Source organism: Bufo gargarizans, chromosome 5 (genome assembly GCF_014858855.1).
Source record: "Bufo gargarizans isolate SCDJY-AF-19 chromosome 5, ASM1485885v1, whole genome shotgun sequence".
Lineage (NCBI taxonomy): Eukaryota > Metazoa > Chordata > Amphibia > Anura > Bufonidae > Bufo > Bufo gargarizans.
Genome location: NC_058084.1, coordinates 17,740,165 through 17,758,375, shown reverse-complemented (window position 1 = coordinate 17,758,375; position 18,211 = coordinate 17,740,165). Strand labels below are relative to the sequence as shown.

General features: G+C 35.7%; 1 protein-coding gene across 2 annotated transcripts in view; it reads left to right on the top strand.

Annotated features, from left to right (window-relative positions):
* Positions 1-18,211, top strand: part of ADGRB1 (adhesion G protein-coupled receptor B1) — a 559,240-nt gene that overhangs the window by 525,557 nt on the left and 15,472 nt on the right. For both annotated transcript variants that reach the window (XM_044294271.1, XM_044294270.1), the window contains 3 exons: positions 14,480-14,651; positions 15,958-16,053; positions 17,908-17,967. In XM_044294271.1, coding sequence (XP_044150206.1) covers positions 14,480-14,651; positions 15,958-16,053; positions 17,908-17,967 — 328 coding nt within the window. The remainder of the gene's footprint in view (positions 1-14,479; positions 14,652-15,957; positions 16,054-17,907; positions 17,968-18,211) is intronic.

Below are 18,211 nucleotides of genomic sequence, written 5' to 3'. Positions count from 1 at the left end.
GCAGTATTATAGTAGTTATATTCTTGTACATAGGAGCAGTATTATAGTAGTTATATTCTTGTACATAGGAGCAGTATTATAGTAGTTATATTCTTGTACATAGGAGGCAGTATTATAGTAGTTATATTCTTGTACATAGGAGCAGTATTATAGTAGTTATATTCTGTGTACATCGGAGCCAGGTATTATAGTAGTTATATTCTTGTACATAGGGAGCAGTATTATAGTAGTTATATTCTTGTACATAGGAGCAGTATTATAGTAGTTATATTCTTGTACATAGGAGGCCGTATTATAGTAGTTATATTCTTGTACCATAGGAGGCAGTATTATAGTAGTTATATCATGTACCTAGGAGCAGTTTATAGTAGTTATATTCTAGTACATAGGAGCAGTATTATAGTAGTTATATTCTTTGTACACTGGAGCAGTATTATAGTAGTTATATTCTTGTACATAGGAGCCGTATTATAGTAGTTATATTCTTGTACATAGGAAGCAGTATTATAGTAGTTTATATCTTGTATATAGGAGCAGTATTATAGTAGTTATATTCCTGTACATAGAGCAGTATTATAGTAGTTATATTCTTGTACATAGGAGCAGTATTATAGTAGTTATATTCTTGTACATAGGAGCAGTATTATAGTAGTTATATTCTTGTACATAGGAGCAGTATTATAGTAGTTATATTCTTGTACATAGGAGCAGTATTATAGTAGTTATATTCTTGTACATAGGAGCAGTATTAGTAGTATATTCTTGTACATAGGAGCAGTATTATAGTAGTTATATTCTTGTACATAGGAGCAGTATTATAGTAGTTATATTCTTGTACATAGGAGCAGTATTATAGTAGTTATATTCTTGTACATAGGAGCAGTATTATAGTAGTTATATTCTTGTACATAGGAGCAGTATTATAGTAGTTATATTCTTGTACATAGGAGCAGTATTATAGTAGTTATATTCTTGTACATAGGAGCAGTATTATAGTAGTTATATTCTTGTACATAGGAGCAGTATTATAGTAGTTATATTCTTGTACATAGGAGCAGTATTATAGTAGTTATATTCTTGTACATAGGAGCAGTATTATAGTAGTTATATTCTTGTACATAGGCAGTATTATAGTAGTTATATTCTTGTACATAGGAGCAGTATAGTAGTTATATTCTTGTACATAGGAAGTATTATAGTAGTTATATTCTTGTACATAGGAGCAGTATTATAGTAGTTATATTCTTACATAGGAGCAGTATTATAGTAGTTATATTCTTGTACATAGGAGCAGTATTATAGTAGTTATATTCTTGTACATAGGAGCAGTATTATAGTAGTTATATTCTTGTACATAGGAGCAGTATTATAGGTTATATTCTTGTACATAGGAGCAGTATTATAGTAGTTATCTTGTACATAGGAGCAGTATTATAGTAGTTATATTCTTGTACATAGGAGCAGTATTATAGTAGTTATATTCTTGTACATAGGAGCAGTATTAGTAGTTATATTCTTGTACATAGGAGCAGTATTATAGTAGTTATATTCTTGTACATAGGAGCAGTATTATAGTAGTTATATTCTTGTACATAGGAGCAGTATTATAGTAGTTATATTCTTGTAAATAGGAGCAGTATTATAGTAGTATATTCTTGTAAATAGGAGCAGTATTATAGTAGTTATATTCTTGTACATAGTAGGCAGTATTATAGTAGTTATTATTCTTGTACATAGGAGCAGTATTATAGTAGTTATATTCTTGTACATAGGAGCCGTATTATAGTAATTATATCTTGTAAATAGGAGCAGTATTATAGTAGTTATATTCTTGGACATAGGAGGCAGTATTATAGTAGTTATATCTTGTAACATAGGAGCAGTATTATAGTAGTATATTCTTGTACATAGGAGCAGTATTATAGTAGTTTATTCTTTTAACATAGGAGCAGTATTATAGTAGTTTATATCTTGTACATAGGAGGCAGTATTATAGTAGTTTATTCTTGTACATAGGAGCAGTATTATAGTAGTTATATTCTTGACATAGGAGCAGTATTATAGTAGTTATATTCTTCACATAGGAGCAGTATTATAGTAGTTATATTCCTTGGACATAGGAGGCAGTATTATAGTAGTTATATTCTTCAACATAGAGGCAGTATTATAGTAGTATATTATTTACATAGGAGGCAGTATTATAGTAGTTAATTCATTAATAGGAGCAGTATATGTAGTATTCTGTACATAGGAGCAGTATTATAGTAGTTATATTCTTGTACATAGGAGGCAGTATTATAGTAGTTATATTCTTGTACATAGGAGCAGTATTTATAGTAGTTATATTCTTGTACATAGGAGCAGTATTATAGTAGTTATATTCTTGTACATAGGAGCAGTATTATAGTAGTTATATTCTTGTACATAGGAGCAGTATTATAGTAGTTATATTCTTGTACATAGGAGCAGTATTATAGTAGTTATATTCTTGTACATAGGAGCAGTATTATAGTAGTTATATTCTTGTACATAGGAGCAGTATTAGTAGTTATATTCTTGTACATAGGAGCAGTATTATAGTAGTTATATTCTTGTACATAGGAGCAGTATTATAGTAGTTATATTCTTGTACATAGGAGCAGTATTATTAGTTATATTCTTGTACATAGGAGCAGTATTATAGTAGTTATATTCTTGTACATAGGAGCAGTATTATAGTTATATTCTTGTACATAGGAGCAGTATTATAGTAGTTATATTCTTGTACATAGGAGCAGTATTATAGTAGTTATATTCTTGTACATAGGAGCAGTATTATAGTAGTTATATTCTTGTACATAGGAGCAGTATTATAGTAGTTATATTCTTGTACATAGGAGCAGTATTATAGTAGTTATATTCTTGTACATAGGAGGCAGTATATTAGTTATATTCTTGTACATAGGAGCAGTATTATAGTAGTTATATTCTTGTACATAGGAGCAGTATTATAGTAGTTATATTCTTGTACATAGGAGCAGTATTATAGTAGTTATATTCTTGTACATAGGAGCAGTATTATAGTAGTTATATTCTTGTACATAGGAGCAGTATTATAGTAGTTATATTCTTGTACATAGGAGCAGTATTATAGTAGTTATATTCTTGTACATAGGAGCAGTATTATAGTAGTTATATTCTTGTACATAGGAGCAGTATTATAGTTTATTCTTGTACATAGGAGCAGTATTATAGTAGTTATATTCTTGTACATAGGAGCAGTATTATAGTAGTTATATTCTTGTACATAGGAGCAGTATTATAGTAGTTATATTCTTGTACATAGGAGCAGTATTATAGTAGTTATATTCTTGTACATAGGAGCAGTATTATAGTAGTTATATTCTTGTACATAGGAGCAGTATTATAGTAGTTATATTCTTGTACATAGGAGTATTATAGTAGTTATATCCTTGTACATAGGAGCAGTATTATAGTAGTTATATTCTTGTACATAGGAGCAGTATTATAGTAGTTATATTCTTGTACATAGGAGCAGTATTATAGTAGTTATATTCTTGTACATAGGAGCAGTATTATAGTAGTTATATTCTTGTACATAGGAGGCAGTATTATAGTAGTTATATTCTTGTACATAGACGCAGTATTATAGTAGTTATATTCTTGTACATAGGAGCAGTATTATAGTATATTCTTGTACATAGGAGCAGTATTATAGTAGTTATATTCTTGTACATAGGAGCAGTATTATAGTAGTTATATTCTTGTACATAGGAGCAGTATTATAGTAGTTATATTCTTGTACATAGGAGCAGTATTATAGTAGTTATATTCTTGTACATAGGAGCAGTATTATAGTAGTTATATTCTTGTACATAGGAGCAGTATTATAGTAGTTATATTCTTGTACATAGGAGCAGTATTATAGTAGTTATATTCTTGTACATAGGAGCAGTATTATAGTAGTTTATTCTTGTACATAGGAGCAGTATTATAGTAGTTATATTCTTGTACATAGGAGGTATTATAGTAGTTATATCTTGTACATAGGAGCAGTATTATAGTTATATTCTTGTACATAGGAGCAGTATTAGTAGTTATATTCTGTACATAGGAGCAGTATTATAGTAGTTATATTCTTGTACATAGGAGCAGTATTATAGTAGTTATATTCTTGTACATAGGAGCAGTATTATAGTAGTTATATTCTTGTACATAGGAGCAGTATTATAGTAGTTATATTCTTGTACATAGGAGCAGTATTATAGTAGTTATATTCTTGTACATAGGAGCAGTATTATAGTAGTTATATTCTTGTACATAGGAGCAGTATTATAGTAGTTATATTCTTGTACATAGGAGCAGTATTATAGTAGTTATATTCTTGTACATAGGAGCAGTATTATAGTAGTTATATTCTTGTACATAGGAGCAGTATTATAGTAGTTATATTCTTGTACATAGGAGCAGTATTATAGTAGTTATATTCTTGTACATAGGAGCAGTATTATAGTAGTTATATTCTTGTACATAGGAGCAGTATTATAGTAGTTATATTCTTGTACATAGGAGTGTATTATAGTATATTCTTGTACATAGGAGCAGTATTATTAGTTATATTCTTGTACATAGGAGCAGTATTATAGTAGTTATATTCTTGTACATAGGAGCAGTATTATAGTAGTTATATTCTTGTACATAGGAGCAGTATTATAGTAGTTATATTCTTGTACATAGGAGCAGTATTATAGTAGTTATATTCTTGTACATAGGAGCAGTATTATAGTAGTTATATTCTTGTACATAGGAGCAGTATTATAGTAGTTATATTCTTGTACATAGGAGCAGTATTATAGTAGTTATATTCTTGTACATAGGAGCAGTATTATAGTAGTTTATTCTTGTACATAGGAGCAGTATTATAGTAGTTATATTCTTGTACATAGGAGCAGTATTATAGTAGTTATATTCTTGTACATAGGAGCAGTATTATAGTAGTTATATTCTTGTACATAGGAGCAGTATTATAGTAGTTATATTCTTGTACATAGGAGCAGTATTATAGTAGTTATATTCTTGTACATAGGAGCAGTATTATAGTAGTTATATTCTTGTACATAGGAGCAGTATTATAGTAGTTATATTCTTGTACATAGGAGCAGTATTATAGTAGTTATATTCTTGTACATAGGAGCAGTATTATAGTAGTTATATTCTTGTACATAGGAGCAGTATTATAGTAGTTATATTCTTGTACATAGGAGCAGTATTATAGTTATATTCTTGTACATAGGAGCAGTATTATAGTAGTTATATTCTTGTACATAGGAGCAGTATTATAGTAGTTATATTCTTGTACATAGGAGCAGTATTATAGTTATATTCTTGTACATAGGAGCAGTATTATAGTAGTTATATTCTTGTACATAGGAGCAGTATTATAGTAGTTATATTCTTGTACATAGGAGCAGTATTATAGTAGTTATATTCTTGTACATAGGAGCAGTATTATAGTAGTTATATTCTTGTACATAGGAGCAGTATTATAGTAGTTATATTCTTGTACATAGGAGCAGTATTATAGTAGTTATATTCTTGTACATAGGAGCAGTATTATAGTAGTTATATTCTTGTACATAGGAGCAGTATTATAGTAGTTATATTCTTGTACATAGGAGCAGTATTATAGTAGTTATATTCTTGTACATAGGAGCAGTATTATAGTAGTTATATTCTTGTACATAGGAGCAGTATTATAGTAGTTATATTCTTGTACATAGGAGCAGTATTAGTAGTTATATTCTTGTACATAGGAGCAGTATTATAGTAGTTATATTCTTGTACATAGGAGCAGTATTATAGTAGTTATATTCTTGTACAAGGAGCAGTATTATAGTAGTTATATTCTTGTACATAGGAGCAGTATTATAGTAGTTATATTCTTGTACATAGGAGCCGTATTATAGTAGTTATATTCTTGTACATAGGAGCAGTATTATAGTAGTATATCCTTGTACATAGGAGCAGTATTATAGTAGTTATATTCTTGTACATAGGAGCAGTATTATAGTAGTTATATTCTTGTACATCGGAGCAGGTATTATAGTAGTTATATTCTTGTACATAGGAGCAGTATTATAGGTAGTTATATTCTTGTACATAGGAGCAGTATTATATAGTTATATTCTTGTACATAGGAGCAGTATTATAGTAGTTATATTCATGTACATAGGAGCAGTATTATAGTAGTTATATTCTTGTACATAGGAGCAGTATTATAGTAGTTATATTCTTGTACATAGGAGCAGTAATTATAGTAGTTATATTCTTGTAAATAGGAGCAGTATTATAGTAGTTAATTCTTGTACATAGGAGCAGTATTATAGTAGTTATATTCTTGTACATAGGAGCAGTATTATAGTAGTTATATTCTTGTACATAGGAGCAGTATTATAGTAGTTATATTCTTGTACATAGGAGCAGTATTATAGTAGTTATATTCTTGTACATAGGAGGCAGTATTATAGTAGTTATATTCTTGTACATAGGAGCAGTATTATAGTAGTTATATTCTTGTACATAGGAGCAGTATTATAGTAGTTATATTCTTGTACATAGGAGCGGTATTATAGTAGTTATATTCTTGTACATAGGAGGCAGTATTATAGTAGTTATATTCTGTACATAGGAGGCAGTATTATAGTAGTTATATTCTTGTACAGAGGAGCAGTATTATAGTAGTTATATTCTGTACATAGGAGCAGTATTATAGTAGTTATATTCTTGTACATAGGAGCAGTATTATAGTAGTTATATTCTTGTACATAGGAGCAGTATTATAGTAGTTATATTCTTGTACATAGGAGCAGTATTATAGTAGTTATATTCTTGTACATAGGAGCAGTATTATAGTAGTTATATTCTTGGTACATAGGAGCAGTATTATAGTAGTTATATTCTTGTATATAGGAGCAATATTATAGTAGTTATATTCTTGTACATAGGAGCAGTATTATAGTAGTTATATTCTTGTACATAGGAGCAGTATTATAGTAGTTATATTCCTGTACATAGGAGCAGTATTATAGTAGTTATATTCTTGTACATAGGAGGCGGTATTATAGTAGTTATATTCTTGTACATAGGAGCAATATTATAGTAGTTATATTCCTGTACATAGGAGCAGTATTATAGTAGTTATATTCTTGTACATAGGAGCAGTATTATAGTAGTTATATTCTTGTACATAGGAGCAGTATTATAGTAGTTATATTCTTGTACATAGGAGCAGTATTATAGTAGTTATATTCCTGTACATAGGAGCAGTATTATAGTAGTTATATTCTTGTACATAGGAGCAGTATTATAGTAGTTATATTCCTGTACATAGGAGCAGTATTATAGTAGTTATATTCTTGTATATAGGAGCAGTTTTTTAGTAATAAAATTCTTACTGTATACATAGAGGACAGTATACAAGTAGTTCTCTGTACACAAGGAGCTGTAATATAATAGGGACTTTATCTTACAAATGCTTGAAAAATCTGAAATGTGCAAGACATTTTACCTCGCATTTCGAGGCTAATAAAATTAGATGCACATTTATATCAGACAAGGCAGATTTACAGTCTGTCATGATGTCAAGCTCTGAATGACTTATAAGTGTGTCTTTTAATCTGCCCATAAATCCTGGAGAGGCCAGTAAAGGTTTATAATGCTGTCTTGAATATTCTACTTTCATAGTGTAAATATCTTTTGTTAAGCTCTGCTGCTATCAATCTCGACTGGAACATTTCAGAACCTGCATTTCTGCTTCCAGTTCTAGTGAGAGTAATTGTTTTTTTGGGTCGCCCTTGCACACTGAATGGAGACGAGCAAATCGATTTTAAACTAATCTGTTTCTTATTACAATTCGCAAAGATTCTGATTCCAGACAAATCCAAATTTTTTCCAATTTCATTCGGACAATTCTCCCATATTGACGGCCACTGTTTTACAGGTCTGAAGGCCGAGAAAAAGTTATAATTTGTGGATCATGTTTTATTAAAAAAATTAAATCAGATATTCATTGACTATCACCGTCAAACATATGTTCACTCTTAGATTTAAGTCACTTTGTTGTTACTAATGCTGTCATTGCGTTAAAGATGTAGGGAGTCCTAGGAGACCTCAGAGTGTCCTACACAACTTTTCAGGACAATCTGACCACTGTTGATTCGGGTCAAATTTTTTGGTACTACAATCAAATTTTCCGATCATCTTGTTAGACTCGGCCCAAACTTCAAGAAATGTGCTTATCTCTAATACTAAACTTTTAAATTAATGATTCTAAATGAATAAGAATTTTAAGGACCTGTCAACATGGGGCATAGTACACTCCAGACAGAAGGAGAGCTGAGGTGCACTGAGGGGCCAAGGCAAGCCCTTTGGTGCACTGAATTTACATATAGATAAAATCTATGATATATCTGGAATAGTTCAACCAATTTTCATCATACAGGTATTGTTTTAATCAGCAGGACCAACCCTACCAGGCAGCTTGTATGCTTTGATAAGGTTAATTCTGTTGACAGGTTCTCATGTAGGCCATATTATTCATTTATGATCCTCACAGGTCCCCCGACTTTTTTATCTATTTGCGAAGGCTCCCAATGATGTGAGGTCATCAAATGTACGTTCTGGGGGAAGTAGCAGTCCTTTACTGAAATAATATGTGATACATTGCTCATGGAAATAATTTTTCCATATGCCCTAACTAGAGGTGAGCAAATTTCCCCAAATTTATTTAGTCTCCATTTTGGTTGAATCTATTTGGTCTCAATAATTCAACCCGAATGAAAAGTGCCCCTGAAAAGTGATGAATGACCCTCTGAGGTCTCCTAGGACTGTATGCAATTTATTTCAAGCTCTTTACCACCAAAACAGCATTAGTAACGTCAGAGTAAGGGTGGGTTCACACTAGCGTTATGAAGTCCTTTATGGCTTTCCATTATAACGGAACATAACGGAATCCATAGGATGGAATGCAAAATGGAAGCCTTTAAGAGGCATTCCGTTTTGCTCCGTCCTAATAGAAGTCTATGGGAAAACATATCGGATCCGTCTGGGTCCCGTTATGCAAGACGAAAAACAAAGTCCTGTCGACATAGACTTCTATTAGGATGGAGAGCAAACAGAATGCCTTTTAAAGGCGTACGTTTTGCATTCCGTCATAATGCAAGTCTACGGGCAGCAAAACAGATCCACCCTTTCGTCTTATGGATTCTGTTATGTTCCGTTATAACGGAAAGTCATAACTGACTCCATAACGCTAGTGTGAACCCACCCTAAGAGCGACATATGTGGCTATGGGTAAACGCATGGTTGTGGGTGATAACAGCCTGTATAATAAGATACTGCACCTTCTTTCTTTTTTTTTTTTAAAGAAACAACCGAAAATTGTCCCTTTTTGGTAGAAGATACCTCCTCCTCTGTCTCCTGATCTGTAGGACAAATCACCAAAGTTTCTAACTTGCCGAAAATAAAACTTTGGGGAAACTTTATAAGGTTCATTTATTTTCACCTCCTCGGCCATCTGTTCTGGTTGGCTGTTTGCTGGGAATCATCCGAACAAAAAACACTACACGTCCAATGGCCGGATCTCTGCTGGACCCTATTATGGTCAATGGGATGCAGCAGACATGCGGCAGTATTCGGCAATGTCGGATCCGGAGAGAGCTCTGCCACAGATGTGAAACTAGCCTAGTAAACTCAATTTGAATAAAATCGATTCCCTCATCTCTAGACCGAACAAGACCCCTTCCAAAAATGGCCAAACATATTTAAAACGTCTCCTCGACAAGTGTTGATAAGTCTTTATGTTGCTGCGTTTAGATTTTCATTAGTTGATACCTTTTTTTTGCTCCAAATTCCTCAAATAAATATTTTCTTTTCTGAAATCTCAAAAAGTTGTAATATTTTAGAAGAATTTGCCCAGTTATGAGAAATGTCATCGGGTTGCCCGAAATGTGGAAAATCTTTTGTATCTACGCCTGGAGCAGCTCCGCATTTCAGCTATTAACAGCTCTCCCATCCATCAGTTTGCTTTCCTAATTTTTTTTGTTCTGCTTTTATTCCTGCATGCTTTTGTACGTCATTGTATTAACTTCATCTGTGACAGATATGGTGACTATGGCAGATATCTTCCTCGGAATGTCTGCCAGAGGGTTATTTTTATTTTTTTTCCAAACCCCAAATGATATCTCTGCTTGATTCTGTCATCAAGGTTTTGGGAAAATATGATTGCCTAAAGCAAAATGACCTTTTCGCTGAAGTTTTTGTTTTGTACAGACAAAAAATGTATATAATTTATTTTACCCATGTGTGAATGTTTCATAGATCATCTGATCTTAAAGGGGATCCTCCAGAGCACCAAAATACAGTTCAAGTAGAAGGTGTGAGGGATCTACCTGACCCATTAATCCATACGTTAAAAACCCAAGTCCATGGGCTTTTAAGAAGAGTTTTTACATAAAATGAAACCTTCCCTAAAAAAAAAAAATAGAATAGATTTTAAATATCCTTTGTTTCAGAGGATAACTTTTCAGCCAGACCATTTTTCACTACAGTTTTGGGTGGATGGTCATGTATGGTTATTTGAGCTGTATTTAACACATATGCAGGGACATGGCTAGGAGAGGACCTTCGGGTCATGTGACCCAGGCATTGTGTGTCAGGAGGGGGCAATAAAGTCACTTTGTTGAGTCCAAGATATTTAAATAAAGGGCTAGGACACAAACTGAACCTCTGATGAAGAAGATTCTAGCTACGGCTCTGCATATGTGTAACTCTTAGGAACCCCTTGAAGTGTTTGTTGATTTGTTAGAATGCATCTTTTCTAAGCTACGTGCAAATACCGGATATTATCTGGATGGCTCTCGGAAATCAGCCGTTTTAAGGGCCCATGGAGCCTGCGCAGTCTCTTCTATATTCCCCGCACTTTGTTTGCGCTCCATACATATACTAGTGGCAGTGCAGGGTATTGCAGCTTCCTCCTATTCAAGTGAATGGGGTGAAGCTGCTACTAACTGAAGGCCGAGGTAAACATCAAAGAGACTGAGCACTTGCACGAGCACGCTGCAATACCCTACACTGCCACTAGTATATGTATGAAGCTCAAAAAGAGTGCTGGGAATATGGGAGAGACTGAACAGGCTCCACGGGCCCTTCAAACTGCTGATCAGCAGAGGTGCCAAGAGTCTTGACCCACACCAATCTGATGTTGATGGCCTTTCCTAAGCATATAAGATCTGTAGGCTGAAAAAACTCCTTTGTCCTTCAGGGAAGTTCAAAGGGCTTTGCATTTTTGGAAATCTTACAAGAAACCCCAAGAAACTACAATCCATTTTAATTCTCTTCGATCCACTTCTGGCTCTGCCATTAAAAAAAAAAACTACTTTAAAGGGATTGTCAATGATCAAATCTTAATTTTTAAATTCCACCCCCTCCCCACTGGACGTGGGTTCATGCACACTCCATTTTTTTTGCGGACCACATGCAGAACCATTCATTTCAATGGGTCCGCAAAAAAAACGGAAGTTACATTCCATTTCCGTATGCCAGTTCTGCAAAAAAAAAATATAGAACATGTCCTATTATTGTCCTCATTACAGACAAGGATAGGACTGTTCTGTTAGGGGCCAGCTGTTCTGTTCTTCAAAATATGGAATTCACATGGACGTCCTCCGTATTTTTTGCAGATCCGCGTTTTGCGGACCGCAAAATACATCCGGTCATGTGCATGAGCTCTTACCTGCTCTCTGCCACTGGAGCCAGAACGGAGGGGCAGGGAGCAGATAAGAATGATTTTTTTTTTCAACAGGTACAAAACGCTGCCATTAAAAGATAAAAAGAAAAAAGTGGACAAGCCCTTCTAGAAGTGCGCCGTGCCTGTTTACACTTTGGAAGATTAGTTATGGATTTTCCACCACCACAATGATCCTTTATAATCATATCCTCAATATTTCCAAACCAAAGCGGTCAGCGTATATTCACACAAAAAACAAACAAACAGCTGTTCAAAACATAAACACGGTCCGTTTTTAATGGCCCTCTATCCACTTTTAAAGGGTTATTCCCATCTTGGACATTGGGTTCATAACGTTAGGATATGTCCCTAATTTCTGATAGGTGTGGGTCCCACACCTATACAGAGAACGGAGCCATGCGCAGCCGCCCTCTATTTATTCTTATGGGGGCATAAAAAATAGCCAAGTGGTGCGCTCGGCTACTTTCAGAAGTCTGATTTAAATGAATAGCAAGCGCGGCCACCACTCCATTCACTTCTTTGGGGTTTACGAAAATTTTCACTGCTCCCATAGGAATGAGTGGAGGGCGGCAAGCTTATGTGCGGTGCAACCTCCGGCACTTTGTGGGCTCCGTATAGGTGCTGATCCAAGAGGTGGGACCTGCACCTAACAGACATAGGGGGCATATTCTTGCGATATGCCCCCAATATCTAAGATGAGAATTTTTTAATCTGTTTGGCATCTGAAATTCATTGGCCTTTTTTTTTAAACCCAACCCCTGCAGTGCCCTCAGTATATATTATGCCCCTCTCTAGTGCCCTCAGGACATAAATTGCTCCCCCCCAGTGCCCCCAGTATATATTATACCCCTTTAGTGCCTCCCCAGTATCTATAATGCCCCCCTTAGTGCCTCCAGTGTGGAGCAATTGTTCCCAGCTGTGCCTGTGGTGAGAATTTAGCTTTCAACTCCCTGCCTTCCGCAAGCTCATGTACCCAATTTGCACGGTCATTAGATGGGTGCACTTCTAAATGCCCATTGATTTTAATGGGTTCTGTCTGGCCATCAAAATGGCCAAAAATAGGACATATCCTATTTTTTGATGGCTGCTATTCACCAACTATTAGGGCTCATGCATACAAACTTATTTTGTTTCCATGTCCGTTCAGTTTTTTTTGCGGATGGGATGCAGACCCATTCAATTCAATGGGTTTGCAAAAAATGCGGACAGCACACCGTGTGCTGTCCGCATCCGTATGTCTGTTCCATAGCCCCGCAAAAAAAAATATAGAACATGTCCTAGTCTTGTCCGTTTTGTGGACAAGGATAGGCATTGTTACAATGGATCCGCAAAATAAAAAGATGCCATATGGACGTCATCCTTTTTGCGGACTGCAAAATGCATATGGTCGTGTGAATGTAACCTTAAAAAAACAGCCATTTCAATAGCCCAATAGACTGCAAAGGTTCTGAAAATGGCCGTGTGACGGCCATTAAAAAAAACGGCAGACAGCCATTTTTTTACTGTTGTGTGAATGTACCCCTTACACCAGAAAAGCAAAATGCTTATTATTTTTATAGAATATATGCCATGATTTTCATAGATTTTGCTTGTTTTTTTATACACTGACATTTTCTAAGAAGTTTGTGTTTGCAGTCAATAGACTCAGGGCACTGTAAGGATCTGTTCTCTCACACAGATATTTTTCTTTATTTCCAAACCTTCTTTTTTACCAAATGACATTCAAAAACTGAAGTCACGATTAACCCAATTTTTGTATTAGTTTTTATCACTTTTGATTCTTTTATATATGTGGTTTTCAAGCATTTATAAAACTACAATTCCAAGCATGGAAGGCCATAGTGTGAAGATCACTTTTTAATAGATAAAACAGTGGAGACATTTTTTAGTACTTTGAACCTAGTTTTTTTTTAAACTGTGGTCCGTGAGAATATGTGCTAGGGATGAATAACCTGTAAACTGCATATTTAACTAATTTCCCCATTTCACAATTTTCTTATTATTTTATACTTATTACATTAATGAGAGGAAACTCAAGTACATATAGTTAGGTTGAAAGAGATTCCCTCTTCAAAAATTAGCACTTTGAATAATTTCTGATCAACCGTAGATCACACAGGAAGGGTTTTTGTACCATTCACAACCTAGGTCTAGAATGAATTAGACTGAGATTAGGCCCCTTACTTGTGGGGAAATATGGTCATCAATGTGATTTACCGATGGGAGAAGAAACTCTTGTCAGATGACCCATTGGTGGATCTTACATAATTACTTTCGGCAGTTCCAAATTCCCACCATAACTCCATTTTCAGCTTTTTTGTGAAGTTGTCTATTAACTCCAGCTCATTATATCATTCAAGCTTCAGAATATTTTTGTGTGGTCTGAAGACAAACCTTCGCTATGTTTGAGTTCTGACAAACCCAACACTTGTATAGCACATGGAGTATGCACCGTATCTAGCTACAGTACCTACTCTAGTGCCATTTTTGCCATTATATGAACCACGAGTGGTCAAGAAGCATGGGTGTTGTATTTTGGTGACAGTTAGCGTGTCAATCTACCTCGAAGGAGGTGTTTATTTTTTATTTTTTGTGGAGTCATATATGTCACATGTGATTGTGCTATTTAGGGGCACAACCAAATCTTACACATGCCATCATGTTCCTTTGTAGGGCATCATTGTGGAGCTCCTGTGTTGTTCTGCCCCTCTTGGCATTGACCTGGATGTCCGCAGTCCTGGCCATCACGGACCGACGCTCAGCCCTCTTCCAAATCTTGTTTGCTGTTTTTGACTCGTTGGAAGGTTTTGTCATTGTCATGGTTCATTGTATCTTGAGAAGAGAGGTAAGATGTTTATGGTTATAATTTTTCAAAAAGTTCAGTAATGTTTTTAGAATTTTTTGACACCATTCCTGTCTGTTCCCTGTTAATAAAAAATGCAGTATAATAATGTATACTGCTTATACATATGGCATATACAGTATGGTTTTTAACAATGGGGTCCTACAGGCGTTGAGCCAAATGCAAGCTTATACAGTGGCCTATGTCGGAACCTTCCCTTCGGGATACAAGTTGGAAAATACTCCAAACATACAGTACACCTCCAACAGAAGATTCAAACATGATGTGAACAGAGACATAGGCTACTTTCACATTAGTGTTTTGGCATTCTGGTTTTGAGATTTGGCAGAGGATCTCAAAACCGGGCCAAAACGATTCTGTTTAGAGCCAATGTATTCTGAACGGGGTATGCTCTGTTCAGGATGCATCAGCATACATTCTGTTCCAGCAGTATTCCATTTTGTGACTGGACACAAAACCTCTGCAAGCTGCGATTTTGCGTCCAGTTATCGAAACGGAACAAACCGGATCTGTCACTAAAAACAAAAACAGATCCTAAAAAATTCCGCCATCCATTGACTTACATTGTTTTTAATTGATGGATCCAGTTTGTTCCATTTTGTTTTTTCACAGTTGCATCCTAATGGAACGGATGCATCCTGATGTGTTAAATCAAATGAAACCGATCCTCTGCGGGGTCCCAAAACCGTAAACCAAAGCACAGATGTGAAAGTAGCCTTACAAAGACTAACATTACACTGAGGTATTGGCAAATGAAAGGGGAACTGGCCCAAGGGACACCTCAATTCCGTACAGAAAGTGACCATGATCCCATCCTGGGATGGTGCCGAGGTGGCCTGAAACTGCATGAACAGAGTAGCACTATTTTCATTGACATATGGTCTCTTTCTTCTCTATGGACCTCATGTCTCAAAACATAGGATCAATGTAATTTGAACCACTTTGTTGAAGAACATAAATTATCATTATTTTTTTTTCAAGATTGCTAATAATCAAGTAAAAATGAAAAAGCAACATAAAAAAAAATAAACAAAACTAAAAAATTAAAATTTGAAAAAATGAATATTGGAAGTTACCTTTTCAATGGAGTAAGGTTCTTTACTGTTAGAGCAGTACAGCTAGACAACACGGTCAAGATCTATCGATGGTAAAAATGGCATTTTCATTATGACAGCTCTGCCGCATTTGTCAGCACAACATCCCCCGTTACCGTTGATATTCACGATTATGTCATTAGGAGTGAAGAAACACAACATCTCATATACATATCCACTTCTTCTCCTCCAAGGTCCAAGATGCCGTGAAATGCCGTGTTGTTGACCGACAAGAAGAAGGCAATGGAGACTCGGGTGGTTCCTTTCAGAACGGGCATGCTCAGTTAATGGTACCAGTTATTTGGTTTCCTTTAGATTTTTACAATTGTTCATATATAAACAAAAGTAAAGTAAACAAGCTGCTGTTGACGGATCCCTTATTCTCTTATAAGGCTGGGTCTTCTCGTGGAGGCTGTGATGTGCCAGCCTCAACCTTGACTACCTGTAGCATCTAGCGGCCACAAAAATTGAAGGTATTCTCTTATATTTGTGCAGCCATTGGTGGCCACAGGAAGACACCCTGCGTACACCCAGCCTAATGGTGTCCTGCTGTAGAACTGATCACTAAACAAACTGGTATTTTGCTCATCTGTTGAGTGATCGGCAGATTCGGCAGCACATTTTGATAATTGTCCCGATAATCTGCCCATATAAATGAGCCCCTTCTATCTTGGGTACTCAGACAACACATTACGAGAAATTCTTACTAAGATCCGTGAACAGCAGCAGTTTGCAACAGACAGTCTGCATTTCTGCTGAGCCATCGAATCTAAAGCAATGGTTTTACATAGCTGCCAATAGTCCTATAATGACCAGCATTGTGCTGAGTTCCTGGCAAATTAGGCTTGTCCTGACTTGAAAATTTGCACAATTTGTGTAAACTCAGCCCAGAAGTGGGTGCGACTGGGTGAGCGTGTGACAGACGTTGGTGAGTATGGGTTTTGCCATCTCAGGGAGCTTTGCAGCACTGCACAGCCATACGTACCAACTCTCCCGGATCATCCGGAATGCCCATGGAGACATAGGAGTCCTCTCAGGCTCCTGTAAGAGTTGTCAAATCTCCCTCCATGTACTTTAAATGTGTGTGGCGCCAGAATGCTGCATCGCTGTACGCAGCCCAAGGGTGGGGTGTCATAGAAAAGGGCATCGGGCAGCACGAAAAGCCTGGGGAAGCACATGAGAGGGGGTGGATTCTGTTAAAAAGGGTGAGGAAATGGGCAAAAAATTATGGTGCCGCATTAGAAGCACTGTGACCTCCACTCTCCCAGAGGAAGGCACCCCCTAAAATAAGCACTAAGCATATTGTGTGTTCTACTGTTTCCCCATCTGATGCATCCACTGTAAACCAGGAAATTCGTTCCACTTTCATTTTTTGTACGGTTTGCAGACAGTCCTCTATAATTCAGTGTGGAGAGTAGATATCGGCTTCATTCTCACTAAGCCAATGTGATTACTAAAGGGGAAGCATTGTAGTTCCAGAAAGACAACGGTGACTTTGTACGTGACATTATATGAAGCCAGTGACCTCTAGTGGTCAGATTTATTGATAATCCAGAATTCAGTCTAAGGGAAGCTATAAAGGCAAATACACTATATGGAAGAAAGTATTGGGCCCCACGTCCTAATCAATGAATTTTAGCGTTTCATTCAGGCCACTGCCACAGGTGTATAACATCCAGCCCCGAACATGCAGTCTGCCACTGCCACAGGTGTATAACATCCAGCCCCGGACATGCAGTCTGCTATTAGCACAGGTGAATAAAGTCCAGCCCCGGACATGCAGTCTGCCATTACCACAGTGTATAACATCCAGCCCCGGACATGCAGTCTGCCATTACCAGTGTATAACATCCTTCACTAGCCCTGCAGTCACCTTTACAGACATATTGGTGACAGAATGGCACGTTGTAAAGAGCTCCCCTAATTCCAGCAACTCCATATTAATGCCTAAGGGTTTAGAAAGGGATGTCAGAAAACCTTCTGGAGGTGTTCAATAATTTTTTTGCATATAGTGTACATAAGTGTAAAGACATACAATACAGATTTACAAACCTCTGATACTGCCTGCCACATGCAAATCTGTTTTATGGTTGAACTGCCTGTTGTACCTTTGCTAAACTATTTCCTCTCCATCTCTTTTGCAGCTTGAAGAAGCGAACAACCCGTACATCTGCACTGCAATGGTTGGACTGAAAGATAAAAAGGTTACTAAAAACATTTTTAAGAAACATTCAGTTTACACTACCATTGGAGGGAAGAAACTGATTAAATACAGTTAGCTAAGAAAAAAATGACAGTACTATAATACTGCCTCCTATGTACAAGAATATAACTACTATAATACTGCTCCTATGTACAAGAATATAACTACTATAATACTGCTCCTATGTACAAGAATATAACTACTATAATACTGCCTCCTATGTACAAGAATATAACTACTATAAT